This window comes from Oryzias latipes, chromosome 20, assembly GCF_002234675.1.
Source record: "Oryzias latipes chromosome 20, ASM223467v1".
NCBI lineage: Eukaryota > Metazoa > Chordata > Actinopteri > Beloniformes > Adrianichthyidae > Oryzias > Oryzias latipes.
Window position 1 is genome coordinate 21319588 of NC_019878.2, and position 27923 is coordinate 21347510.

A 27923-nucleotide genomic window follows, 5' to 3' on the forward strand; every position below is an offset into this window, starting at 1 on the left:
GTCAGGTGGGCCGCAGGTGCAGCTCAAGCTCTAAAACACGGGCTCTGCTCTTGCAGAACCTGCACCAAATCCCTGAAGGGCGTGTCTACGTGGAACTTTGCAAAACGGGTTTGTGCTCGTTTTCTTAGGGTCATTACCTAATAGCTGTTCAGTTGTAAACAGTCAACAGTTTGAAGATCCTTTACGATTTTATCTAACAACAAAAAATCTGTTGGTTTCCGAATGAAGAGGATGACGTTGAAATAGGAAGGAGGTCTGTAATCAGACCAGTTCTCAGCTGTTGGGGCCTCCTTGCTGTGCTCCTCCATAGATGAGTAACTACAGGGCAGATAAGGCTTCACCCGCCCATTAAAAAACACAGTTTGGACCTCTGCTTTTGTTCCCTGTGAAGGACACTTCCTCATGGATCTGCTGCCTCTTTTTCTAACATTTAAAGTCCCTGATAAAAATCCAACCTGCTGATGAAGCTCTCTTCTGCCGTTTATCTTATCCTCAGATGAACTTGGACTTGCAGCTATAAGCTTGTGTTCAGTACAGGACATTTGGTGCTGTAATTCAGGACGAACGCGGAGCTCTCCTCTGTCCCCAGAGACTTGCTGATCTTGGCTGATGCTGAAGATAAACTTCATCTCCTCTCATATCTTTCTCCATGCTCCTCTGACTTTATTTCTCTTTTTTTTATTTGAGATAGAACTTGAATTTGAAGTGTGAATTTCCGCGTCAGTGTTTGCTAGCTTGTTGGGAGTTCATCGGGACGGAAAAACGGGAAGGTTGCTCCTCCTCCCATCAGCTGAAACCAAAAGAGAAGGAGATCCAGATTAGGAGGGAGAAGTTTGCTCCTGTTGGATGCAAGAGCGCATTCAGCAGGTTTCTCAGTTCCAACTGATGACCAGCTGGTTATCTGCCTCCGCCTCCGAGCTGCTGGTGAGGAGGTGTTGATGGGAGATCTGTGTGGGCTGAAGAGAGGAGGTATTTAGACCCGATGAAGGGTAAGGAGGAAAAGTCCCCCCCCCCTTCTGGAGATGTAGTGGGACGTCTGTTTCCTGTATACGAGGAAAGTGGTCAGAGGGCGGAGCTTCTCCATCCAATATGGAGCTCTGGTGCCAGGTGGACAGATGGCAATTATGGACGTTTTTGGCCCTTTTTGAAGAGTCTTCAGAAAATGTTCATGAGTGTAATCATTCAGTTTCTTTCTGAAGTCATATCTGACTCAGTACAAAACATAGTGTAATGTTTTTTTTTTTGGTAACTTAAAAGCTGATTGTTCCTCTAGAATCCAATTGATCACTTTTTTCATAGTAATTCCATCATTTTTGGTGATTATATGGCCAACTTTCAGAAGTAAAGTCAAAATATTCACACTAAATATACACTTTGGGAGAAAATCCGCCTTAAAAGTTCATGAAACTCTTTAAAAAAAAAATTTTGCTCCTGTGGGTTCTGGATGCTCCGGTGAGATGTCCCTCTTGGTCTCTGGCCCAAGTCACAGACGTGAAAGGTAAATAGACAAAGCTGTGGTGAATTATTGATGACTGAGCTGGTGGCTGCAGCTGTTTGCAGAGGGGGTGAGCTTGTGGGTGCACTGGGACAGGGTTGCATCTTTCTGCTGTTGTCATCATTTACTCCTTATGACAAGATATCAGAAAAATGCTGTACTTTTTTATTTCTTTAACTTGTAATCAGAGCTCTTTGTAATTAGGGCTGCACTGAGCAACAAGTTTTTAGTTCCCCAATTTTGGTATAAAATGACACGATAGAGATTTCACCTTAGAACACATGGTTTTTGAACTACTGTGTACATTTATGCAATTAATGTGATTCCAATGGATCCGATCAGCTGGTTTATGTTGGTGTTGAAAACACGTCACGACTGTAAGGTTTTTCTCGGCTCTAGAACCCATTGGGATTATGTTAACTGCGTAAACTATTGAAAACTAAAAGTAATTCGAAGAACGTAAATCCTGAAGCTAAAGCCCTGTTAAAGGGTTGAAAACCCTTCGGAAAGGGAAACGTTTTTCACAACCAGGAATACCTTTTCTTTAGCATCATGATAATAAACAGGACAGCAGATGCACTTATGATTTACACTTGGTGGACTGACAGACAACCACTGAAGGCTGAACTACCGTTCATGCTTGGCTCATCATGGTATTGATTTCATGACATCTGAAGGTTTCAATGTCCAATCCACAAACCAAGATATTAGGATTTAAATCTTCAGACCATGTGTTTTTTTTTTTTTGTAAATTCCCAAAATTACAGCAGAAATTTATCTTTTTTTGATAGGTTCCTCTTAGATCTACAAGTGTGGTTATCTTTTACAAATCTGTGTTTTTATTGTTTTGTAACTCAGTCCATAACTGCTGCTGCTAAATACTAGAGGCTTGTCGTGGTTAAATTCAGCCGTGACATTTCTGTGGTACAGCTAACTGTGTCTGGAGCTTTTGATGGTGAAGGAGTTCAGGATCTATGCTTGGGATGGCCTTTTGAATCTGTCAGGGCGCTGCTGTCCCCGCGGAGGAAGAGGTCATCCAGGACAGCAGCTTTTAGAGCCACCACAAACAAATGCTGCCCTTTATCAGTGAGCCACATGTGATAATTAAAGGCTTTATCGCTGCAACCTGATGGCCTTCACATTTTCACCCCACTTTTCCAAATGGTTGTCCTTTGATCATCTTCCCTTTCCTTGATTTCTTTTTTTTTCTGTCCATTTAAATTTTTTTCCTTAGGTTTATTCTAACCAGGCTTTTATGGTTGAAGGATCTTGTGTATTTTCTGTGGGGCGGGGCTTGTCAGCACCTACATTTCCAGAGCATTGATGTTCGCCTTTTTCTTGTTGATTCCTCTTTGTTTGGGAGTGTCTCTGGGAGCAGGAAGCAGGAATAATCTCAGACCAGGATGTTTTTCTGAGACCACCTCCAGTCTGGACTTGGTTTGGTGCTGCATTTGAGGACATTTGACTAAAATCAGCTTATTGTGTGCATGAGAGCTCCTCCCTACAGAACTGCCTGTTTTTTTCTCTTTTCCTTGTCTGCCTCTCCCTCCACCTCCTATTTTTGTCATACTCCGATGAACACACTGATGCATTCTGGTCAGTCATGTAAATCACCTTGTTTCCGTGTAATCCGTCATGCTGCGGCAGCACCTTTGTGGGGATTTAGAAGCCGGGATGAGAGATATTTTGGTTTTGATTTGTTGTCCTGATTTTTAAAACTCCTTTTTTGAGGTAAAATCTAAATGTTTGTAGCGCACCCCAAACATTGAAAACTGCTATAAATGCAGCTGAAACAAAAAGGTGAAGCATGTGAGCCTGAAGGTTTGACCTCTGCCCGTGTGGCGATGCATAAATCCTTCGCACACAGCAGCATTTGTCAAGAAATGTTTCTTCACATGTGAAATATTTGCCAGATGATTAATAAATACAGTTGTGAATGACGCTCTTCAGCAGTGCTGAGCTCGGGGTTTTGGTTATCTGACCATAAAGGAGGTCATCGGCTGCAAAACTTCTGTTAATTTGCGTTTTGTGTGCGTATGTTCTCTATCGATCTGGAAATGGATTCAGTTTGCTATTATCTCCCCTCATCACTCAATAAAATGGAAGCAATTGGTTTTTATGTGCTGTGTGCTCATGTGAGGATTCTTTTATGTTGCTGCTGCTCCAACTGCAGCTTCTGCCTAAATGGTTGACTAATAAACTCCTCTTTTTTTGTTTTTACCCATGTTACATAACGGCAATGAAATAAATGTGTTAGCAAAAGTTCTGAAGCTAAATTTTGAGCATCTTTCCCTAAAGTCCCACTCCAATTTTATATATATATATATATATGTTTAATGTAAAATTGAATTATACAGTTTTTTAGCAAACATTTTTAAGACATATTTTGTTCCGCATAGCAGGAGCTCAGTAGAAATTTGCCTCTGGGTTGTGGGTGGGACTGTTGGCACAGAAGTAGCCTCATGTTGATATCCCAGCATGCCTTTGTTTACAATCAAATGAGCTTTTCATTAGCCACTAACATTAACATAGCAGCGAGCAATATAGGAACTATGCAGCCGTACAGTTTAGATCCAGATCCCAGACGAGTAAAACTAAGACGTGCACGGATCTGTTTGTCTTCAAGTGGAGAAGGAAGACAGTGGCCCGTCCAGGGCAGCTGCTGCGTCACAAACATCATCCATCCCGATTGGAATAAAGAAATACTCTGAAACACTCTTTTAATCTTAAATTATTTTATATCTATGCCCTATATTATGAGAAAATGCTACAAGAACATGTTAAAATTACTAAAATTATTGAAAAATTGTGATTTATTGCCTAAGTCTTTTCCTGGTGAATAAAATTGCAGTTTTGTGAAAACCAGCAATAATAATAATAAATTGTATTCATACGGCGCCTTTCTGGACACCCAAGGTTATTCCTTACAGGTACAAAACAATCATAAAACACAGTTACATTCATGGCATAAATAAAATGAAATAAAAACGAGTGAAACTTTTCTGTCGCCTCTCCCTAAATCACATGTAAATCTAGTCAATCTTTTATAACTCCACGTGTCAGATCACCCATTTGCACACAAATACAATGTTGAGCCTGAAACTCCAAAGATCTTTCAACAGAATATTTTAGCTCTGTCATTTTCTTCCAATGAAACCACAATAATAGGATTTCTGTTTAGTAACCCCTAAAAACTTCAACAACAAAATCTGCCTTAAGTACCCAAAACTGGTAAATAGACATAAAAAGACGTACCATTTCAATACTTTAGATACAAATAAAAAACTTTTGAAACAATCCTTTGTGTTTGCAATCCTGGGTTCTGGGTTGTGTGTTGGTGTTGTTTCACAGGACATAAAATAGAAGCAGCTGGTTGAACAACTTCAAGCCTTAAATAGGGAACTTCAGGTTTAATGGATAACAGATCAGCTTTCAATAAATAACTTTGTAACCTGACAAATGTGGGTTTAGGCTTTTATTTTATATTGTAAGAAACTTTTCTGGGGAGATTCAGACTTGAGCCGGTGTTGTGTGTGGTGGTGGTGGTGGTGGTGGTGGTGGGGGGTGGGGGGGTGGGGGGGCTGTTTCTGAACAAACACAAAGTGGGACGAACCGAATCTGTGGGCTGCGCCGCAGGACCGGTTCAGGCGTCTTTACAGTCGGGCTGATGACTGAATGTTTGTGTGCATGGAAGAAAAAACAAGCTGCAGTTTGAAGCACTTAAGCGACTTACTGGATGCAAAAGAGAAAAATGTGTTCATGCTCTGCTCATTCCAGTGAAATGAAAAACAAACAGAGCAGTGACGGCTTGAAAGAGCAGCGGACGGCCACAGTTGTGGCCCCAGAGGCAAAGTTTCAAGCAGGAAAACCCACTTTATTTTGGTGTTGGGGTTTCCAAACGTTGCTTTTCTTTTTTAGATTTCGTGTTGACATTTTCAGCCTTAAAGGAAAAGACCCTCTTTATGAAGACCCCATGTAAATGTGGAGGCACGGATCATTCAAAACAGTAAAAGATATAATAGTCAATTGGTGACTTGTATAATAAAATACAATGTTTCAAAGTAAAAGCATGGACATATACTAGATTTTTCATCATACTAGGACATTTCTGGCCTCTTTTGCAAATCTTTGAGTTTCGTCTGCTGTAGGGAAAAATGTATGAGCACGGTGATCTCAAGAACTGGTGCTGCTGTGTTTGCTCTGCACCACGTGATGGCCGGAGAAACTCCGGCATGTCTGGAATCTCCAGGAGCGTGCCCTTCCCTCTGCTAGCTGAGCTTTCTTCTCGCTCAGACCTCCTCGTTTCAAACCTTTGCATACAGATGATAAGCGCGCGAAGCTTGCCTCATCCGCGCTCCGCTCAAACGAAATCTGCACATTGCTGAGCTTCTTATTAACTACAGGCTCTTCTTAATCTAGCAGTGCCTTAATTAACACAGTGTTTGGTCTGGTGGGGCTTGAAGTACAGCTGGGAAAAAGTGCAGCAGCTCCGCTGAAAGAAAGCTTCAGATTCCTGTATCTGTTGGTTTTGCGAGCGGAAGCAATCTATTATTGATTTGAAGACATAATGGTCGTTTAAGATCAGAGACGCTCTAACCGTCTTGACTGAGATAAAGCTTGTTGTCAACCTGTTACAGATAAGTTGCATTGATTTTATTTACAATTTATTTGTTTAGCACACTAGCAGGAGGTGCAGCAAGAACACGACAAAACAATGGCTTTTAACTACTTTTAGAAAGTTGTCATTCTTAAACGATTCTTCAGATTTCCTGCATGAATGTTTCGGAAAATGTTTACGTTTTTTGGCACTTTAAAAAGTTCTTCTACAGCTTAAATAAATTAAATACACTTCTTAGCTATTTTTACTTTATTTTACTAAATTAAATTGAACTTTATTTAATGTCAAAAGGGAGAAAGTCACTTGTCGGAAAAAAACAAAAAATAAATGATAGTACAATTACAACTCACCAAATATTGGTTCAAACAAACAGGTGGATAAATATTTGGCAGATAAATACTTGTGCAGATTTGGACGTCCTGGTTGTCTGCCTGTGGTAACACTCACTCCCACACTGTGGGTGACCGAGTCTGTCGCCGAAGGAACTTCTGAGTTTTTAAATTCTTTTTTTTTATTGAATTGAACTTTATTTTAGAAACAGAGCAAACTAAACTTAACACCAAAACTGATCAGGAATATAGCAGATCTTTGGGATTGGAGCAACCTCCCTGAAGGGAGGCAGCAAGATTCGTTGGAACTTAGTTCTCAGAAACGTTTTCCCTCCAGGCGAACATCATGTCAGTCTGCGTCCCGATAGCTGTGTCTTTTGTCAGCCAAGTGGCTGGTGATAAGCAGACCTTTTCAGTTGTAGCGTGATACTTCAGAAGTATGAAATGAGCTCCTCCCCATCTGCCTTTCAGGTTGTGGTTCTTTGGTGGCTTTCGTGGGCTCGGCGCGTTCCATGCCGCCGCTGGGGATCAGCGTGTGCTTGCCCGCTGAGGCCTGATGTTTTGGTCGATGCCGGCACTGATCCCCTCTGGAGTCGAGTGGGAGGGGAGTGCAGACATCTCTAATTATACTGTCTCGGTAACATATGTACAGGGCTTTGCTTCTGAACCCGTGTACCAACTTCATTGTCTTGAAGATAAGTAGATGTGCTGCAATGCAAAGGGCTAATGTTGCAGCTGAAACGTGAGGCAACACCAGATTTCCAGCAGTGATGGTGCACTGCAGATCTTCAGGCACCGCTGGATGCGTCTCAATCCAGTGTTTTCATTTTGTCGTCAGTCAGGCGTCACCGGAGGCGTTTCTGCTTCTTCGTTTCCCTGGATCCTGGCTGAACGGACGCTGGTCTCCAAGGTGATGGATCTCCCAGGGCCTGCGCCTCACCTAATGCGGGGGCAAGTTCATCCTGACTTGTCAAGGAGAGACACCGGGTGGGCCGGGCCTTGGCCGTCACTGCCGACCCGATTTTGCTGCGTGAGCCCAGAGGACATTAGTGTTCCAGATCAGCAGTGCAACCTTGGTTTCAGCTCGAGCCAAAGCTGTCACAGGGAAGCACGGAGGGACTGCAGCTCGTCTCACTTTGTCCTTGGGTATTAAAATAAAGCTCCAGCAGCAAGACAGAGAGACTGCAGCAGCGGAAAGTAGAGCATTTAGGGGTGAGATGCTGGAGACTGGTGACTGTGCTGTTACCAGAAACTCTGTTTTATGGTTCATCTCACAGCAGATTTTTGGAAAACCTTTCAGATTTTTTCTTCTAATTAAGCTTTTGTATCGCAAAACCGACCCTTTCCCATGTTTTCAAATACATTGTGATGTATTTGAATGTATAGAAATGACATGCCATTTAAGAAAAAGATTTAAAGATTACTTCCGTTTTATTAAGTCCGGAATCTGAAAGATGTTTTATTTTGAAAAATTGCCCGATTCTCTGTTGCATCCGTCAGTTGTTCTTGAAGCAGGCCAAGGCGCTCTTCTCGGTCACGTGATAAAATAAAATAGGGTCAAAATAAAATAAAACCCAGGAGCTAGCAAAATGAGTTTCTTTGCCAAGGGGAAAACGCCCAGAAGAGGAACCTTCCTCTTCCAAAAAAAAAGCTGCATTTAATAGACAGTACGTCTATTTTGCACCATGAGTGTGGGAAGAGGAGAGGATGATCACACGTGTGCGATGTACAATGACATGCCTTTCAAAATAAAAGCTCAGAGTTCGTCTCGTCATGTCTCTGTTCCTCCTTCATCGTAGCGTTGCTACATTAATCGTCCACTACATCTTAAAGATCGGTCCGTGAAGACTTTGTATGAAGTCATACCGGTCCACGGCGTTAAAAAGGTTGCGGACCACTGTCCTAGAGGGTTTGTAAGGATAATGTAAGTTTCACGCACTCAAGATGTGTGGGTGATGCTGTCATATAGGTTGTGTCCAAATTTGAGGGATGTGTTCTTCCTGCGGTCTGGTGTATTCTTCTACGCTGTCCGTATCCCAAGATGCATTGCGGCCGAACCCTGAGATTTTCTGATAACAATGGCAGACTGTGAAGCGGGACCCGGAGTTGGAATTTCTTACACCTATTTATAATTACACCTCCAAGTTCAAAATTTGGATCAAATAAAGATTTTGAGCTCCGTGCCTGGTTCACTACTCCTCTCTGTTCGGGACTCAGGGTCCGGCCTACCCGCTCGACCAAGGCCCAGATTTCATCCATATCCACCCGTAAGGGCAGTTGTGACTAAGGCTCAAGGTCAGCAGGGCCTTCTTCCAGCTTCCCTTGTTCTTTGTAATCCTCAATAAGACGTCAGTTTGTTTAAGTTCAGAGTTTTGCATTTGATGTTGAATGTTTCCCTGTTCAGACTGGATTAACTCACAAAGGTCGTTTGAAATCCTGACAAAGTATATCATGGAAACTAGAAATTAATACTCCTGTGGATTCTGAATGAATGATTTAAGTTTTTTTTTTTTGTTGTGGCAGTGGACAAAAAGAGACAGTTTAAGGTTGAGTACAATCGGAGAGCCAGTTGGAGAGCCGCATGAACCTGTGATGGAGGTGATTGTGCTCCAGCTGTTCTTGCTTATTGGTACTAGTTAGAAAAAGAAAAAAATAGTCAATTATCTGTTTTATTTCAGGTTTTGAAGGTCTTTTATAAAAACAGCTCACCTTATTTCCACTAACTTTTGGGTGACTTTATACCAAAACCTTTTTTAATGTTTTGTCTTTCTTTTTTTTGTCCAGTTCTGATGTCTGTTTCTGTACTTTTTAGTCTCTTTGCTGTTTTTTGGTTGACAATAGATGGACTGGCTGGAAAGTCACTCGTATTCATGACTGACTGGTTCATGCAGAGCTGATGTTACCATGGTGGTCCTCCAGCAGCACGGCTCCTCTGTAACGGGGCAAAAGCGCCTCACACGGGCTCCGGCCCTTCCAGGAAGGAGCTCTGGGGACTGTAAACAATGCTTTTGTGTCCAGATTGTGGGAGTTCACGAGCAGAAAGAAATCATGTGATGAAGTAAGGAAAAGGCGCCGAGGCCTCCTTTAGTTTATCTTGTGAGCGTTCATTCCTGCTGGATGACGGCGCCGCTGAAGGATGAAATGCAGAAGCAGCAGGACTGCAGCACATTTGGGTGTGAAGCGTCAGTGAGTGTTGCTACTAGGCGTGCAATGATTAATTGATTGATCATTGATTTTCTATTGATTTTTATTGATTTCTTGAAAAAAAAAAGTCGATTAACTTTGAACAGTGTTAGTGACCACAAATTTTGATACGAATCAAATCTTTGTTAAAATTAATTGTTACACCTCTAGTTTTAACTAAGTGTTTTTAATCACATCTTGAATTAAGTGTTTATTGGAATGCTTTACATTCTTCTTAAATTTCAGGCTAATGTTCCCAAACCCCTAGGCCACAGACCAGTACCGGCCTTTGGGTCACTTCAAACGCCATTTCCTTTTCATATATTATTCAGAAGGAAGTAAACGACTGTATTTTCAGGTCAAGACATTCTCCTCGGTTACATGTCTGAATAAATTCACCACTGTGTTAAAGTATCTTTTGAGAGCGCTAACTAGAAACCCCCCAAGCTAGGAACGTTAACAAAAATAACACACTTCTTTGGAAAGTTTATTTGTGCAGAAATCGTCAGAGAGGAAACAAGGAGCAAAAAGCTCTACATTTATTTTAAGACGAAACCAGGAGATCTCCTCAAAATATGGATTTATTGAGACAGTTGTTCATCTACACCAAAACCGCTAAACATAATATGCAGCGAGCAATTCTCTAATGTTACAAGGGTTCTGCTAATAAAGTTGCAAATACGGCTGAGTCACAACTTAATATTTTTATTTTGAAAACACCAGTTTTATTTCTCCAGTCCTTCAAAGTTGCACTAGCCTGGAGTTGATGTCCAGTTCTTAGCTTCTGCTTTGACAGTAAAAGGTAGAATTAGGGACATTTCTATCGCATTTTAATGGGTCCTACATAACATCTAATGTACAAAGGAAGTTTAGAAGGACTGCAGATATTTTACAGGTGATTTTCATCAAAAAAACATGCATTTTATACTTTACACCAGAAAAGGCAAGTAAGAATTGAGAGAGTTCTTAAAAGCACATTACCGGCCTTACTTTATGACACTGTTGCACTTTTATTAGCTCATTTATTTTTATATGCCTGCTGGGTATTAAAGGTTGAGCTGGTGTTTTGGTTTATATTCAAATTTTTGTCTAAATCTGCACTATTTTTTACAAGTTAACACTTAACTTTCACTTGTGTAAAGAAAAAAAAACTCTTTCAAAAATGAAAAAAGGAAAGAAAAATATGGGAAAACCTGGATCTGTTTATTTTACTTTTTAAGGAGTTTTGCATTATAGAATCTGTATCAGCAAATACTCTAAATCAAATGAGTTGATAAACAGTTATGGATGGTGGCCAAAAAAAAAAAAAAACACAATCAGACAAGATGATAAATCTTTTTGCCCTGAAGGACAATCTGTGCCTAATGAAGTTGTCTTAGTGCTAAATGTTCAGTGTAAAAAAAAACAACAAACAGTCTTTTTGCCTTTCAGTTAATTTCTAGACATTTTTAAACTGACTTCTTAAAGACCCCCTCCAATAAAAAAATAGTTTTTGGTGTTTTTGACATGTTCTTGTAGCAGTTTTTTACAAGATTAAAACTGCATTTTAGAATGTTTTTATTCATATCTGAATGAATCATAAGCAGACTAAAAAGATAAATAAAAAAGATAAAAAATAAATATTAAAAGTTCTCTTTTGTGACCCAGCAAGTCTCCCTGCTGTGATCCATTCTGAATCCTTCACATGCAGACAAATGGATCCTTCACCGTCGTCTGAACTGGCATCTGGCTCTTGACTGTACGGCTGGATGGCTCCAATATTGCTCGCCGTTTCTGTTGCACTGTTAATGTTAGATTAGGGTTATGATGGGTTATAAGCTAGCGTGTAAACATAGGAATGATGGGATATCAGTGGAGGCTGACTTCTGCGCCAGCAGTCCTGCCCACAACTCAGAGGCAAATTTCTAAAGAACTCCTCCCACACTGGACAAAGTTTGTCCTAGAGAACAACACAGGTTCTTAGATTTGGGTTTAAAACGGCATCATCATAAATAAAAGATCACTGGGAAATGTTTGAAAATAGATTATAAGATGATCTGTTTAATTTGAAAAGTTTTTTATTTATTTTTTCAGAAACTGGAACCACAAAGTTGTACAGTGAAAATGTTTCCTTGCATTTTAATTGGTTGGTGACTCAAACAGGTTGGTGACCACAAGCTTTGGTATCCTGGTATTCCGGGCCAAAAACTAATAAGTCCCAGGTATTCTTTCATTTCGTCCTCCACCTCTTTGTCCAAGGCCTCTCTCTTCCTTCTAGAGTTTGCTTCCTGATCCTTTTTTTCATTAGCTTTAATGTTTCCTGCTTATCTGATGGGTAAAGCTGTTTGTTGCCTGTGAGGGAATTGATTTGGTTGCATTAATGCTTTGGAACGTTTTATTTAGATGGAACGTGAATTGGAGGTGAACTGCAGCCGGGAGCTCGGCCTTTTCTGTTCTTGTTGTGGATTTGAATGGAGTTTGAATTGCAAATCACTGCAGCTCTTTGCGTACTCGACTTTGTGAGCCCAGGTTCATCAAGGTGTCGTCATGGTGTCCTGGAACCGGCAGTACAGGTTTTCCTCCTGTTGTCACATTTTTACCAAGCCAAGCATCTAAACGTTGTGGTCACTTACCTTTGCATAAACATCAGATAAATCAAAATATTCTAAAATCTTTCCTGATTTATGTAAAGCAAGGAGATAAAGAAAAGCTGTAGTTTAAATATCCATTATTAAAACATTACTGTTCAACCACATACATTTGTTTGTCACTTCCGCCTGCTTCTTGTCAATCCTATCAAAGGAGAATTTAAAATCTTTCAGTTTGTTTTTTATGTTTATTGCTAAGCAGACGTTGCTGTCCAGTAGAACGAAAGAGGAGAAGACTGCATGAGTTTTCTCCAGAGGAAAAGAGGGAAAAGAGTTTCTTTATCCACCATGCTGACATTGGAAAACCCATTGAACTCGCTGACAAAGATCAGACCGTCGCTTTAGTGGCTCCGCTGAGCTTTTCTGTACTTTAACAGTTTGTGTTTTTTTCAATTTCAATTCACCTGCATGTGGTTCCCACTGCACTTTATATTTAGATTATGGAGCCTAGTTTTTATTCAGTATAGAACTCCTTAAAGAGTATTAGGAGCTTTGCTTCTTTTACAGAATTTTCAAAGCATAACAAAATTTCAAATTTCTTACCTAAACACAAGAGTTGTGATGCTAATCATTGAATGAAACGAGCATTTGATCTTTTTTTGTCGTTGCGTCTTCGGTTCCGGGCTCTAAAACTGTTTGATCGACTACATTTCCTCTGCTCAGACTTGCCCCCACGGATCAAAGTCAACCGGAACAGGTGTAAGCAGTGAGGGTGGGGCGGGGGGTGTTTAGGCTGCCACTCACAACTGCTGGGCCACGCCCGTCTCCCTGTGTGGCCCCCTCCAGCCTCGGAAAGTAAAGGATCACGGAAAAGTGAAGTAAACAAGACGAATACTTTTGAATTGGTTCGAACAACACTTTTGACTGTCGGGATTTGACCCAGTTGGAACTTGGTCGCACAGAAAAACATGACCTTTATTTCTAATCTGATTCTGAAGTTTTATTTTGGAAATCTACTGGATTCTCTCCACCACATCCGGCTCATTCTTGATGAATGCCAAGTTACTCTGACATGTGTTGAAAATACAATCACTACCGGCTGCGTTAACCAGTACATTAAAAACGCTCAAGCTACCAAAGGAAAGCAACGTTTTGTGTTGTTTTTGGCAGAAAAAAATCCAGCGAGGAAACAGAAGAGCCTTCAACTTCAAAATAAAAGAAATCTGCATTTAACAGACAAAAACCAGGAGTCTTTACTCCAAATGTGGATTTATTACAAGGATGATGCTAATAAAGTTGCTCCAACGGTGGATTCAGACTTATTATGTTTGTCAAAATACTAGATTTATTGACTCTTCTTCTTTTTTTTTTTTTGTATTTATCTTCTACACCTTAAAATTTGGACACGGCTGAAGTTGCTGTTTGATTTTTTTTTGTTTGTTTGTTTATTATTAAGTTATTGGAAAAGCGTACAAATACATTAGGCTTAAAAAGCAAAGACGTTTGCACCAGATTGTAGTTTAACAGCTCATTTTTAGCGTCCGCTTTGACAAATGTAGTTGAAGGAAATCGTGTATTTATCACATTTTATTGGCTCTTACCAGAGATCGGCGGCAAAGCACCAGAGCGGAAGGCCATTACAAATGACAGTTTTATTGGTTGACTGCTATAAAGCAGTCAACCCATTGTTTTCCTGTATCTCTTTATTTCTTTCTTTATTCTAGTATCTTCCGTCATTTTTTGCCGCTTAACTCAGACAATCTTTCAGCTATTTTAACTATTAAAATATTAAAATGTTCAGCTCTTTCAGTTTATTTTGTTATTTTTTTGTGCCGATTATTACCCTTTAAGTTTCATTTTCTAGTTACTATTGTTGTTTTTAATTCATTTAAAAAATATTGCTCTTCTGCTATTTTTTGGAACGCTTAAAGAAGCAGCATTGATGATTTTTTTTTTTAATCTTTGTCTATAATGGTACTAATATTGACTCAAAAATGGGGGGAAGGCAATGCCTAAATGAAATCTAGAGTATAGGGCTGCACGATATGAGGAAAACTCGCGATATGCGATATTAGTGATCAATATTGCGATTAATGAACAAATAGTAAAAACAACAAAAACATTTTCATTTCATGGCAAAAGTTTAAATTAAATAACGGTCAAAATACCTTAAATTATTCTCCAAATGACCCTCTTCTAATTAGGAAGGCAACATCTAACATGAAAGCTCCATCTGATTGGTCAAATGCATAAAGGGATTTATTTAATTCATTAAATAGCTCAAGTTGCCGTAAGATTGTTTTAGCACATTTAAGGTTTACCATTTATTGCGATTTTTGCCGACTATTGCGATATGGATATTGCACAGCTTGAAATCGCGACAACGATAAATTAGTGATTAATTGTGCAGGCGTACTGGAGTGTAAATAAAACTTAACCTGCTGCAGATGTTTTACAGAGGAAGATGAATAACTTTACTTTTAGGAGTTTGTCTGACGTTTAACCAGTCCATGGTATGATGGACATGTTTTCTGGATGAAAACATATTTGGCCTTAAAGCTGTTTGCTGAGCACCTTCACGTTCTGTGAAAGACTGATGTCGGGTTTGCTGGTGGCTGCACGAGGGCCTCCATGCGTCAGACTCCACTGCCTCATAAACGCCACCGTTCATTTGTCAGCGGCAGACTCTGAGCGTAAAGTCTGTTGAAATGATGTCTCGGTCAGCGGCTGAAGTCTCTGTCCCCCCATTATGGGCCGAAGCTCAGTGGGAAGCCATTGTTTTCCCTGCAGTCTTCTAGCTCTTTCTTTTCTCTGCTCTGCACACAAACGTTCTTTTCTTCTCTGCGCTGTTTTCCTCGCACGCCTCCTCTACTCTTCTCATTCATTAGTTCCTTTGTTATCTCTTTGCCTCCTTCCTTTTCCAGTTCTTCATCCTCCTGTTTTGGAGCCTCCTCTCTGTGGTGCCCTTCCAGACAATGGAGAAATCCCCTAGCTGGGGGTGCAGGAAAGGGGGAGGATCTGTGGCTGGACTGACGGCCCTGTTGCTGACTGGCTGCCCGGCCTTTTGTCCCTCTGCCAAGAAAAGCGGGAGGTGGAACAGGGGGAAGGAGGATCCGCTCTGGTGTTGTTCATCTGCAGACGTTTCTTTGCACTTTATGCCAGAAACATCACTCAGTTTGCCCTGAAATGACGGCATCCTTAGCCTCACATAATTCCACTGAGGAGTGACGGCGTGAACAGAAACTCCCGACGTCCTCCCACGTTCTTGGATCTGAAGTCACTCGTGTTCTCGGTTGAAAGCACGACGCCTTCTGCTATAGAAACAGCCTTAATGAGCTGTTTTCAACACGTTACTCGGTCAACCAGATCTCCGCTTTTATTTTGGAGCCCCAGACATTCAAAAAGCAACACCCCCCCCCCCCCCCCGTTTTGAGGGTGTGCTCACAATGGCGTGTGTAGTTTAGGAATTGCAAAAGGAGGGGCTTTAAGCAGAAGGCCAAAGGGGGCAGATTTGGAATAAGATTAGGAGGCTCAGGAATGTGTGAATGGAAATTTAATTTGCGTGTTGAAGTAAGAAATGAGAAGTCCTAGCATGCGATTCTTCTACAAATCAGTTTTAGATTTTGTTAATTTGAGCAAAAATACAGAAAATTCCTTTTTCTCAGAAAATATTCATCAGAACATGAGGTCGTTGATGTCAACGATGGAGGAAGATGTTCAAAGATGAGGGTAGAAAACCTTGCGCGCTCATATTTGGCGTGATTGGAAGTGAATTAGAGCTAAGTGGAATCACTTGAGCGGAACAGTGAAGCCTCTGTGAGCATCCAGCTTTATGCTCACTGCTCCGACGGCGGAAAGCGCAGGTCCGTCCTGCGCCACGGCCCCGTATGCATGCGCACACGCTTCACCTCTCACGTGCGCGCCGCCGTGTTTTATTTCTGCAGCAGTGAAGTCCACAAACATTAGCATTCCAGCCAGTTAAAGACTATTCCAGCACACATAAACACTCTGATAATGGCTGTTAAACAAACACCAGCTGCTGCTACTACGATTGAAAACTCCAGCTAACACACGGCTCTATCCTCAGGCATCAACATTTCCAGTCCGGCTACTGTAAGCGGAGTTTTTGGCAGCTTTTACTTCAAGGAAAAATGACTGATGGAACCGCAGTCCAGGAGCCTCAAAAGCAGGGGTGGGCAAACTGTTTGAGGGCTCTAGAATTTGCAGAAAGGCCGGACCAGGAGCAGATGCATGGAGTGTTTTGGTAATCCACCTCATAAGAGAAAGAAATAACATGGAATCTGGATGAAAATTAATATGTATATTTATATACATTCCAAAACTGTGGCTTTTGTTCTTATTTTAGGGCCATTTGCATCGATGGGTTGATGTCCCTCAGGGACAAACGCAAATTTAGAGAAATGCTGCGTTCGGGTGATGTTGGGACAATGGGGAAAAACGACTATCGGACTCATTTGAACGTCAATATGTCAATGAAATCTTCCAACCCCACATGAATTAAGAATAACTTTCTACGGTCAATGTATTTGTAGTGGGCCTTCTATGGGGAAACACTAGAATTACAGGAACAATTAAACAGTAACATGGATTATCAATATCATTTATTCCAGATTGGCAAACCAGATTAACTTCACGGGCCGCACCGGCACGGATACGAGTACATCCTGGCAGATAACAGAGCAGCTGAGAGCGTGATCCATTGCGGATGAGTGGGATTCATTCACCATCACAGCATGTAGAGGAAATCCAGTTCACACCAGCTGGAGTCTAAAGCCCCCCACCCCCCATCACGAAGCCCTACTGGGCATGTGCAGCTGCGTGCGCCGTCATAACTTTTCCAACCACCTTTAATATAATCGACCCATTTTCTTCCGCTGGAATTGGAAGCAGTTTGAAAAGGAACATGCGTTCAGATGAAGGAAGGCGGGGCTGTGGAGGAGTGGTTAGCATGGCCTCTTCCTGGTGGAGGTTCTCTGCATGCCCCCGCAGAAAAAGTATGCATGAAGGATTGGTTTGAACCCTCCGTCCTGACTCCTGACCTGAACAAAGTTTCACCACCATGCTCCTAAACATTAAACAGTCCGTCTCTATACATACGCAAACCTTATGGGGGGGGGGGGCTGGCTGGCTTCTCTGTCTTCTAAAATGGCAGTAAGTCCTCGTACTGCTGACTCATCGTCAACCTCTATCGTCCGTTCCAGCGTGCTCCATATGCAAACAGCTCTTGGAAGGGAGGAGGTTATTAAAACGCCTCAGTTGGTTATTTTTACATTAAAATTCGAGCTCTTGTTTGAAACGACTCCACAAGTGAACAGGCTGCCTTCTGGAAGGCTGCCAGAGCCGCCGAGCAACAACGCAGACCGCAGCGGAGCACCGCATCCCTCGCCTCCCATTGACCTGCTGACCCCCTTCTACACTCTGCTGATTGTCAAACATTTGATCTGTGAAAACCCAAGTTCATGGCAGGGAGGAAGATGGAAACTGTCTTCATTTTTGTTAGCAAAAAAATCAACGCTGGGGGGTGGGGGGTGTAAATAAATCTACGTTTTTCGTTTTAATTTGAGCTTTTCATTCAAATAATTATTCAAATACTGGAGTAACTGTGGTCTTAAACTGCAAACTAACTCATTGAACGTCCTTCACATGAGCCTCTCAGTGCAGCTTTTGTTCTGCAGCATGACTGCATTACCGTCCACTTTTCTGCTCATTACCGATGGGAGTGGAGAGGAATGTGCGAACGCAGAGGTTTGGGCGGGGAGGTTTTTGAACATCCAGTTGCAGTAGTTCATGCCTCCAGTCCCAATTTTGTGGCATTTTGCAGGAAGCTCCGTCAGCACCTGCTGCAAACGTTATTTGTCCCGTTTAAGTGGCTCCTACAGTGTGTTGGAAGGTTTTGAATATGTGTAAATTCTACTAAAAGCTGAAGTTTTTTATCCTTTTCATTCAGGAAGCGTCTGTCATCGAGGAACTGCCGGAAACTGAGCACCAGCAGCACAGTTCTAAAGATGAAGTGTTCTTATACCAGATAGTCTATTTACTTACACACCAAAGAGCTTTCTTAGCTATCTGATTTTCATCGTGTGTGCACAGCAATTTCACTAGAGGAGTGTAACTGGATGTTTATTTCTAGTAAGATGGGCTTTGATGGTATCAGACCCTAACCTGCAGGAACAATGGATTTGTTCTGGTTCTGAGGTGAAGCATTTGAGCTCCGCTGTGGCTGACGGAAGGGTTAACTGCATAGCTTTGGCCCGCTCCTCGTCCTGCCGTTCCTCGCCACCCTGTCTTGTCTGCCAATCGGAGCGGCACGCAGTGCTGCCGTTTTTTTCAATGGCGGCCTGTCCAACAACCCCGCTCTTGTGAAAAGCACTTGGCAGAGCCACAGCCCTCTCCTCGGCTCTCCTCACGTTCGTTTGGCTGTTTTGTTGGCGTTGCCATGGTGATGAGGATTTTTTTAAACACATTTTTTTTAATTCTGTGTGGGAATATAAGGAAGGAATTTTTTGACTGCCGGCTCAGGAGAAGACCCTCGGCTGAATGCACACGCCGTTTTGTGTATTTACAGAGAAAGTCGGCCGTTTGGTCCGCACAAACAGACAGACATTTGGTTTGAAGCAATTTTCTTACTGTTGTTGAAGCTTTTATTGTGAAAGTCAAGGAAAACAACAGCAATTCAGTTCCTGTTCTTGGGGAGAAAAAGGCTTTTTAATTGTAAAGCACTTTAACTGCCATGTGAGGGAGGGTCTAAGGGCAGGGTTTAGTCTGTTTAGTTTAGTTTAGTTTAGTAATCAGCTGTTGAATTCTGCAACTTTGTGTTTGTTATGATTCATGTTTATTACACAATTACTGGTATGAAGCCCACGACTGTTGTTGTAAATATTGGGCTACATAAATAACATTGAACTGAACTGAATTTAAGCTGTGCTCATAGCATGAAAAGCGTTTTCTTATAAATAAAGTTTTATTTGGTGTGATCCTCTCAGTGTTTACCCCTATTGAAATGGATGTGCACGTTAAGCCTGTGCTTCACCAAAATAGGTCTTCCTTCATATAATTTCTTCAATTACCCCCCCCCCCCCCCCCCCCCCCCAAAAAAAACCCCCAAACACTTAATTTCATTATTATTCTTACAAAGGATTTATCCATTTAAATTTATGAAGCTGTTTTAAATGGAATATTTGCTGTAAATAAAAGTGTTTGAATCCTTGTTACATATTAAAATTAGTTTAAATTTAACAAGTGTGGTAAAACTATGTTTTTTTTATTTTCCTGACTTTTTCTGACAAAAGCGTTCCAGCTTAACAGGACTGGGCGGAGCATCATTATCATCTTTTCTGGTCATTCTGGGACTGTGGAGTTTGAAACAAGCCCGTCCTGTTCTGTTCATTGGTTTTGTGTTTACTGAGCTATTTGACAAAGAATTGATATTTTTCTAAAAACGGGTTTAGAACACGAATTATATTTTTCCCCTTGCCTTTAAATTGCTATAGTTGATTGCAAAAAAGATTTAGTTTAGGTGTCGCAAAAAGGCCTAACATGTGCAGAAGCTGAGGCTTCTTGTTGTGTAAGGGACTGATTAAAGTAATGTTTTAGGGAAATAAAATGTGCCTCAAAAAACTTCTGAACATATTCTCATATTTTCACAGCCTTTCTTCAGACTACTGAATCTCCGCAGACTTGGCCTGAGCGACAATTTGCTCCAGAAACTCCCTCCTGATGTGTCCAACTTCATGCAGCTGGTGGAACTGGACATCTCCAGAAATGGTACGGCAATCGGTTGTGGAAGTGTGGAAAGCAGATTTTATTTTTAGTCTCCTTTGAATTACAAGGAAAAAAAAGGGCTGCACAATTTGAGGAAATCTCCAGATTTGCTATACTAGTGATCAATATTGCGGTGACGGCACAAATTGCGATACATAGATAAATAGCAAAACAACCCAAAACATAATTTCCATTTCACTGCAACAGTTTAATTTAAATAGTCAACATAAATTAAACTCCAAATGACCCTCGTCTAAAGAGGAGGTCAACAACGTGAAGGGGTCCATCTCATTATCTGATTGGCCAAAAGCATAAAGGGATTTATTTGATTCGTTAAATAATTCAAGCTGCCATAAGATTGTTTTGGCACATTTAAAGTAACCATTTATCGCAATTTTGGCCATCTTTGCGATGTATTGTCCAGGCCCAATAGGAAATCTTTCTGTATTTGAATGCATCTTCAATAGTTAAGGTGCCTGAAGGCTTTGATCTTTTCATGATTTTGCACAAAGACGTGCATCTCTTTGTCCTTGCATGCTGCAAACGCGCTGAGTGAAGGCTCCGTGTGTCAGATTGGAGACATCTGCACTGCTTCATTCTGCATGGTGTGCTGTGGCAGCAGTGTGCAGTGGCCTGTGAGAGGCTTTCCCTTCTGCCTGCATGTTTGCTGCAGTGCTGCTCCGACCTGGACAGGAGTGATGGACTGCCTTTGCTATGCCAGCATGGAGCGCCCAGATACCTCATCCTATCTAGTCCAAGACTTTTAACAGGCGTGATTAGAGTTAGCCCTCGTTTATGACGCCTTAACATCGTCTAGAAACATCTTTACTTGAAAGTTTTATTGTATATCAATGGTTTTATGAGTACAGTGATCCCAATGGTTTAAATGCGACCATAAAGGATCACGCCAAAGGTGGAAAATGATCTTCCTGTCTGTGTTTAGCTGTGAATGTAATCTCTTAAACTGATAAAAGACTCCCCCACACACATCATTTTGCATCTGCGTGGGTCTCGATGTGTGACCGCTTCCTCAAAACATCTCGCTTTTCTCTGCAGAGATTTCCGAGATCCCGGAGAGCATTAAGTTTTGCCGGGCCCTGGAGATCGCAGACTTCAGTGGGAACCATCTGTCCAGGTATGGAGACAACGCTTCAGCACATATGATCACTTTAACAATGTTTGGTCATTAAGCAAGCTAGAAAGCAAAAAAAACACATTTAAAGTTTAGCGTTGTAGAAATCTGTCCCAGATGCAAAAACCAGCGTTTTTATGTTCACCTGTTGATTTTGAAACCCGGTTGATTTGAAACCCTGTTGATTTGAAACCCTGTTGATTTTGAAACCTTTTTTATGTCTAGAAATTGTTTTAAGTTGTTGCTTTGAGTCTAAAAAAAAAAAAACTCAAGTGCTTCCTTTGTATGGAGGACCAAAAGTTTCTTTTAAATATAGTTTTTATGATCAGTGTGTGATTTTTAGCTGAACAATGAACTTAAAAATATATATATATCTTATGTGTGTTTTGTAATTAAGCATTAAAATATAATTGTAAAGCAAAAGTTACATTAGTGTTATTATATATTAACAAATTTAGTAATTCAATGATTTGTTTGGAAATGCAAGAATTCTTAAATTTATTTAAAACAAGTTCAAGAATCGAAGAGCTTTCAAAAGTTAATTTGACTATTCTTATTTTAGCAGAAATGAATGAATTAACAAACCAAATTTGATGGATTCTCCAGGGTTAAGATAGAAATTGACTACAAAAAGGAGCAAAATGTTTGTAGACGTAAAATATATACGTTTTTAATTAAATTGTGAATTATGACATTTATTTTGTCTAAGATATTCCCAAAAAGTTTTTTAATCCCATTTTTTTTAAATAATAAATAAAATCTCTTTTAAAATGTTAATTTAGTGAGGAATTATTAAGCATAAATCATTTTTAAATCTATTGCTGAAATAGAAACTGAATTTCGTCATCTGTACAAACGATTTTTGCTCATCAGAAAGATGAATTTCTGTTTTAAAGGCCGTTCTGGTCTTCCATAGATTTAACCTCGTGATGCTCAGTGACTTAACACTTGGAAACCTTCCTGGGGTGTTGTTGCCAATGTTTTAAAACAAATAATCTAACGTAAAATGAAATTTAAACGTTTTCCAGTAATTTAGCTCTAAAGAACAAAGGTGTAACGTTCTCCCTCCTCTTCCTCTGCCTCAGACTGCCGGATGGTTTCACTCAGCTGCGAGCTCTGGCTCACTTGACGCTCAACGATGTGTCTTTACAGACGTTGCCCAGCGATATTGGGAAGTATGTACACATTTATAATCTAAATATAGAAAGAAATGATCAGCATTAATGAACTTCAGGCTTCCACAGCGTACGTTAAGTAAGGGTTAATGGCCGACGAAGTGTGCATTTGCGTCGGACGGTTGCTTCCGTGTGGTGCATTAATTCTCATAATGCACACTTCGAAGGCCATTAACCCACTTATACCATGGTCACTTACAAAAGAAATACATATTCAACCAGCGTTTAGTACTTTATTCTTGTTATTTTTTCGGTTTGGTTTGCATTTTTCACAAAAAGCGGACTGTTGCGTGGTGTGGCCTCCGATCTCGATTGCAGCGGAAAAGGAAAGCGATAGCTATGCTGATGGTCACGGTGTGTTAAATAAAGCATCAGTTCAGAGAGAAAGTTCACCTCTTACCGCTTGTTTTTGTCCAGATGATGAAGCTAAAGATTGTTTTAGAGAAGCCAACGCAGTGATACAAAACATTTAAGCCATGTGACAGGAACTTCTTTTTTGGTCGTGCGGTTATCACCGTGCGTTATCACTTTTTATACCATGGTCCGTGTGAAATCTCTATTCTGATTGGCTGCTTGGTGTGGATTAAAAAGTGATAAACCACAGTGATATACCACGCCTAAAAAAGAAGTTCCGGTTACATAGCATAAATGTTCTATATCACTGCGTTGGCTTCTCTAAAACAATCTTTAGCTTCATCATCTAGACAAAAACAAGCGGTAAAGTGGGAGCTTTCTCTTTGAACTGATGCTTTATTTAACACACCCTGACCATCAGCATATATATATCGCTGAATCTTGACTGCAGTGGTGCGCCGCCTTGTCATGTTATCGTGACAAGGCGCCGCACCACGTAACAAATAGTCCACTTTTCGGGGAAAAAGCGATCCAAATCGGAAAAAAACAAGAATTAAGGACTAAAATCTGGTTAATATTTATTTCTTTTGTAGGTGACCATGGTATAAGCGGGTTAATGGCCTTCGAAGTATGCATTATCACTTTTTAACGCACTTCGCGTCAGACGGTTCAGGCTTCCACGGTTAAAAAGTGATAATGCACACTTAGTCGGCCATTAACCCTTACTTAATGCAGCAGCCAATCAGAATTGGGTATTCACCCATACCATGGTATAATTTCTGTCTTTGCTGGCCTTTAACCCTTATTTTAAACATCCATAAGACGATCAGAGACGATTTGATTACGGTACTTTTTGCTGCAATCTAAGGCGGTCACAACGTCAGAATGAAGATCCTGTTTCGCTGAGAAACGGTTGTCGGCTTGAAGGACTGTTTTGTTGTTGCCCACTGGGCTGAGGGCCACTGGCGTCATTGGACAGACGGAGATGCCCCTCTCCACGCCAGGCGGCTCTCACTAACCCGTCCTCCTGTCCTCTCCTTTCTCCTGCCAACTGCTGCTCCTCTGTCTCCTCCTTTTCTAGTCTGGCCAATCTGGTGACGCTGGAGCTCAGGGAGAACCTTCTGAAGTCTCTACCCACGTAAGTGTCATACTGCAAATGTGCAGGACTGACCGTTTCTTTGTCCCCTGAGAAAAAAAAACATGTTTATTTCTCCACTTTACTGTCAAAAAAAATCACAATTCTTTGGCTATTTTTAGCACAGCAACTCTAAATGATGTCTATAAATATTTCTGGTTTGGAAAGATTTTCTTATTACAGGCTACAAATGTCAGTCCTGCTCTGTGTTTGCCGCAGATCTCTCTCATTTCTTGTGAAACTGGAACAGCTGGACCTCGGCAACAATGAACTGGAAGTTTTGGTTCGTCAGCATCTAATTCTCTTCTGTCCTCCAGCAGATAAGTCTTTGTGTCACCCTGAAGAAAAAAATAATCAAATGAGGCCGGATTAGCCTGTCAGATTGACACGTATCACCAGAATCCCCGCTCACCTCCCCAGCACCGCAATTATGATCCGAACCACATGTTTGCCTCCCCAAACAAAGCAGAGGCGGTTTGTCAGGAGTGAAGCCCAGACTGAGAGCTGCTTTTAGCCTGGGAACGCCCAGCTGTCTCAACGGGACAGAGTAAACAGCGCCGCATGACCCGACAAGGGCGGCCGCTGCGCAAACATCAGGATGAAAACTGTCAACATGTCTGTCACAAGTTCAACTGTTGTGTCCTCTACTTTTTTATTTAGTTATTTCTTCTTTGAACTTGATTTGGAACCAATTTCTGGAGACTTTAGATGATCGATCTCCTGAAATGGCTTTTTGGAAGTAACTATCCTAAAAAAATATGATTATATAGAAATCCTCTTGGGATGGAGCAGGTTGACATGATGACTTACAAACCTAAATATAATGAACTTTTACCTGTGTGGACTTCTATGTTTTTTACTTTGACCTTTTTCTGTCCTGATCCCATGTTTTCAGCCCGACACCCTTGGCGCTCTCCCCAACCTGCGGGAGCTGTGGTTAGATCGAAATCAGTTGTCCTCCTTGCCTCCAGTAAGTCCATACTTTCTATTTTTTTAAATGAAAAGGATCTTTTGCGCTCAGGAAGCTGTCGCTCACCCTGGTGCTTCTGCGTGCAGGAGCTGGGAAACCTCCGGCGGCTCGTGTGTCTGGATGTGTCGGAGAATCGTCTGGAGGAGCTTCCCTCAGAAGTCAGTGGCCTCCTGGCTCTGACCGACCTGCTGCTCACACAGAACATGCTGGAAGCCCTCCCCGACAGCATAGGTGAGGAATACCTCACCTAGCATCAACGCATTTCAAAATAAATGTCACAGACACAAAAAGACTTGTTTCAAAGGCTTTTCTTTAATGGAGCAACACTGCCCTCTGCTGGAGAAATGGTGTCCCAGATTAAAGTACAGTTTTGTCCACAGGTTCTCTGAAACAGCTTTCTATCCTCAAAGTGGACCAGAACAGGCTGACCCACCTGACCGACTCGGTCGGAGAGTGCGAAAACCTCACAGAACTCGTTCTCACCGAGAACTTTTTACAGGTACAGCCTTGTGTCTACTTCTCTGCTCCTTTAGAAACGGATCCTTTCAGGAAATCTGCTGTCTCTCTCGCAGTCTCTTCCGAGCTCTCTGGGAAAGCTGAAGAAGCTGACCAATCTGAATGTAGACCGAAACCGGCTGGGCAGTGTGCCTGCCGAGCTGGGCGGCTGTGCCAGCCTCAACGTGCTCTCTTTGAGGGACAACCGCCTGGACAGACTGCCTGCCGAGCTTGCAGATGCCACTGAGCTGCACGTGCTGGATGTGGCTGGAAACAGGTACCTGCAAAAGACCGCAAAAATGAGCCTGTTATGTTACACCGCCATCAGAAAACGATAAGTCTGCTTCTCTGTGATCAACATTTTCCTTTTTAGCAAAGATTTTTTTAACCTGGATGCTTCAGGTGTTTCCTTTTAGTTGGTTGAATGCAATAAAGCATCCAACCCATTGTTTTCCTGTTTCTCTTTCTTTACTGTAGTATTTTCCGCCATTTTTGTGGCACTTAACTCCTGTAATTTTTCTGCTATTTTAACCATTCAACTATTCAAATGTTCAGCTCTTTCGGCTTTTTCCAGTTATGACGTTTGGTCCTTCAAATCCTTGAACTTTTCAAGATACTCCAGGATTTTTGGCTCCATTGAAATACATGGGGAATCCTTGGTGCAGAAGGTCGCCCATTCAAGACCCGGCCGGCTCTTTTCACAATTTTTTTTGTTGTTGTTCTTGTGCTGTTTTTACTTTATTTATGGTCAACTCTGATAATTTCTTTTCTTTTCTTTTTTGGACAATGATAAAAGTTTCATTTTTATTCAGCAACATAGCATTCAACCCTGCATTTTCTTCTGTAAATGCAGGTCCTTCTAGTTTTAAATGCTTTTTAGTTTTATAGTGTCACCCAAAACATTCATTGAGTGTCTTTTTTTTTTTTTTTTTTATTCCGCCCAGGTTGCAAAATTTGCCTTTTGCTCTGACAAACCTCAATCTGAAGGCCATGTGGCTCGCAGAGAACCAGTCCCAGCCCATGCTCAAGTTCCAGACGGAGGACGACGAGCGGACCGGAGAGAAGGTGCTGACCTGCTATTTATTGCCCCAGCAGCCATCATCCAGCCTTGGTGAGTTATCACTCATCCATTCATAAACATCACTTGAAAATTCAAGCATTATTTTGTTGTTTGAATATTAATTTGAATATCTAGACCTTTGGCAGGCCTCTCTGCCATGATCTAAAGTCTAAGTCTAAGCTTCTGGAAAATTTGGACAAACGCGTTTCCTTTAAGCTTATGGAATGCGTTTCCTTCTTCAGAGAACCTGCAGCAGAACAGCGTGGATGACAGTTGGACAGACAGCAACCTGAACCGGGTGTCAGTCATTCAGTTCCAGGAAGAGACCAAGGCTGAGGAAGAGGAGGACGAGGAGGCTGCAGCAGAGCGCAGAGTCAGCAGATCTGACATCTCTTCTGTGATTACCCACCCCCCGCCCCCCCACAACCACCACCAGATTTGGGGTAACCTCGTCTGATTTTATCCTCCAGGGCCTTCTGCGCAGAGCAACGCCGCACCCGAGTCAGCTGAAGGTGATGAAGAAGGGTATGGAGGACAGGAGGAACGAAGCCTACACACCTAAAACTGATGAAGAGGAATCGCTCGACCCTCAGGTACTAAAGAAGGATCCGAGTTTTAAAGAACAACCTCGTGTGACGCTGACACTCTAGACTGATCTTGCGTTATGCGGCGGATCCTCTCGGCCTCCAGGAGAAACGCCTCAGTGACCTTTCCAACCAGAGCCACGACTCTCACAGCACGCTGTCGGCCACCTCCCACGAGGACAGACGCAATGCCGCACCGCAGAGGGGCGACGTGGTGGATGGACACGCCGCTCAGGAGGACGAGGAAGAGCTGGATGAGATGGAGGTGGAGTACATCGAGGTAAACAGTGGGGGCAGCATCTCCTCCATCAAACACATCAAGTCTGTTTTATAAAAATGAAAAACTAATGCCAGATCCGCTTTCCTCTGCAGCCAACTGTGCACTTTGCAGAAGAGCCCATCATCCGAGGTGGGGAGGAGGACGACGAAGACGAAGGAGAGAACGGCGAGAGGAGTGACGAAGAAGACGAGCGGCCGGTGTACGTCGCGGAGAAGCAGCGGCTGATCAGAAAGGACACGCCACACTACAAGAAGCACTTCAAAATCACCAAGCTGCCCAAACCCGAGGCTGTGGCTGCACTGCTGCAGGGGTTCAACCCCGACAGCCTCCACCCCCCACCACAGCCAGCCCTGGAGGATGAAGAGGACGAGGATGAGGAGGAGGAGGAGGAGAGCTTCGGCACTCCTCAGCCTCGGCGGAGAGCGGAGGACATGGAGGACAGCCGACATCACATCAACTCTAGTCAAGTGAAGGTAAAAGAGAGCCGGACGTGGTGAGACGTCAGGGAAGATGAAAGCAGGAAACACATTTTAAAGCTCACAAAGCCTTAGATCCCCCCCCACACACACACCAAACACACACGTGCGCTACACTCCTACACACTCGCACGTTTTTCCTGAGTATTCATGACGGAGGTGGTCCTCGTGGAGACCTGTGCACCTCTTCTCGTGCCATAAATCCCACGTTTTTATTATTTTTTGTTGCCAGTTGATGGTTTAAAGGCAGAAGCTGCAGTTGAGCTCTGACCTGCCACCGTTCCTCCT

The 27923-nt window shown here is 42.0% G+C and overlaps 1 protein-coding gene across 23 annotated transcripts in view; it reads left to right on the plus strand.

The window, feature by feature from the left end:
• The window catches only part of scrib (scribbled planar cell polarity protein), a 79967-nt gene that overhangs the window by 3699 nt on the left and 48345 nt on the right, over positions 1–27923 (plus strand). For 21 of the 23 annotated variants that reach the window (XM_023950146.1, XM_023950145.1, XM_023950154.1 and 18 more), the window contains exons 2-15: positions 19860–19977; positions 21031–21109; positions 22192–22281; positions 23717–23773; positions 23990–24053; positions 24666–24740; positions 24827–24971; positions 25121–25239; positions 25313–25512; positions 26180–26346; positions 26538–26692; positions 26766–26888; positions 26986–27159; positions 27252–27632. In XM_023950146.1, the coding sequence (XP_023805914.1) occupies positions 19860–19977; positions 21031–21109; positions 22192–22281; positions 23717–23773; positions 23990–24053; positions 24666–24740; positions 24827–24971; positions 25121–25239; positions 25313–25512; positions 26180–26346; positions 26538–26692; positions 26766–26888; positions 26986–27159; positions 27252–27632 (1947 nt within the window). The remainder of the gene's footprint in view (positions 1–19859; positions 19978–21030; positions 21110–22191; positions 22282–23716; positions 23774–23989; positions 24054–24665; positions 24741–24826; positions 24972–25120; positions 25240–25312; positions 25513–26179; positions 26347–26537; positions 26693–26765; positions 26889–26985; positions 27160–27251; positions 27633–27923) is intronic. The other 2 variants (XM_023950147.1, XM_023950166.1) reach the window with 1 other exon arrangement.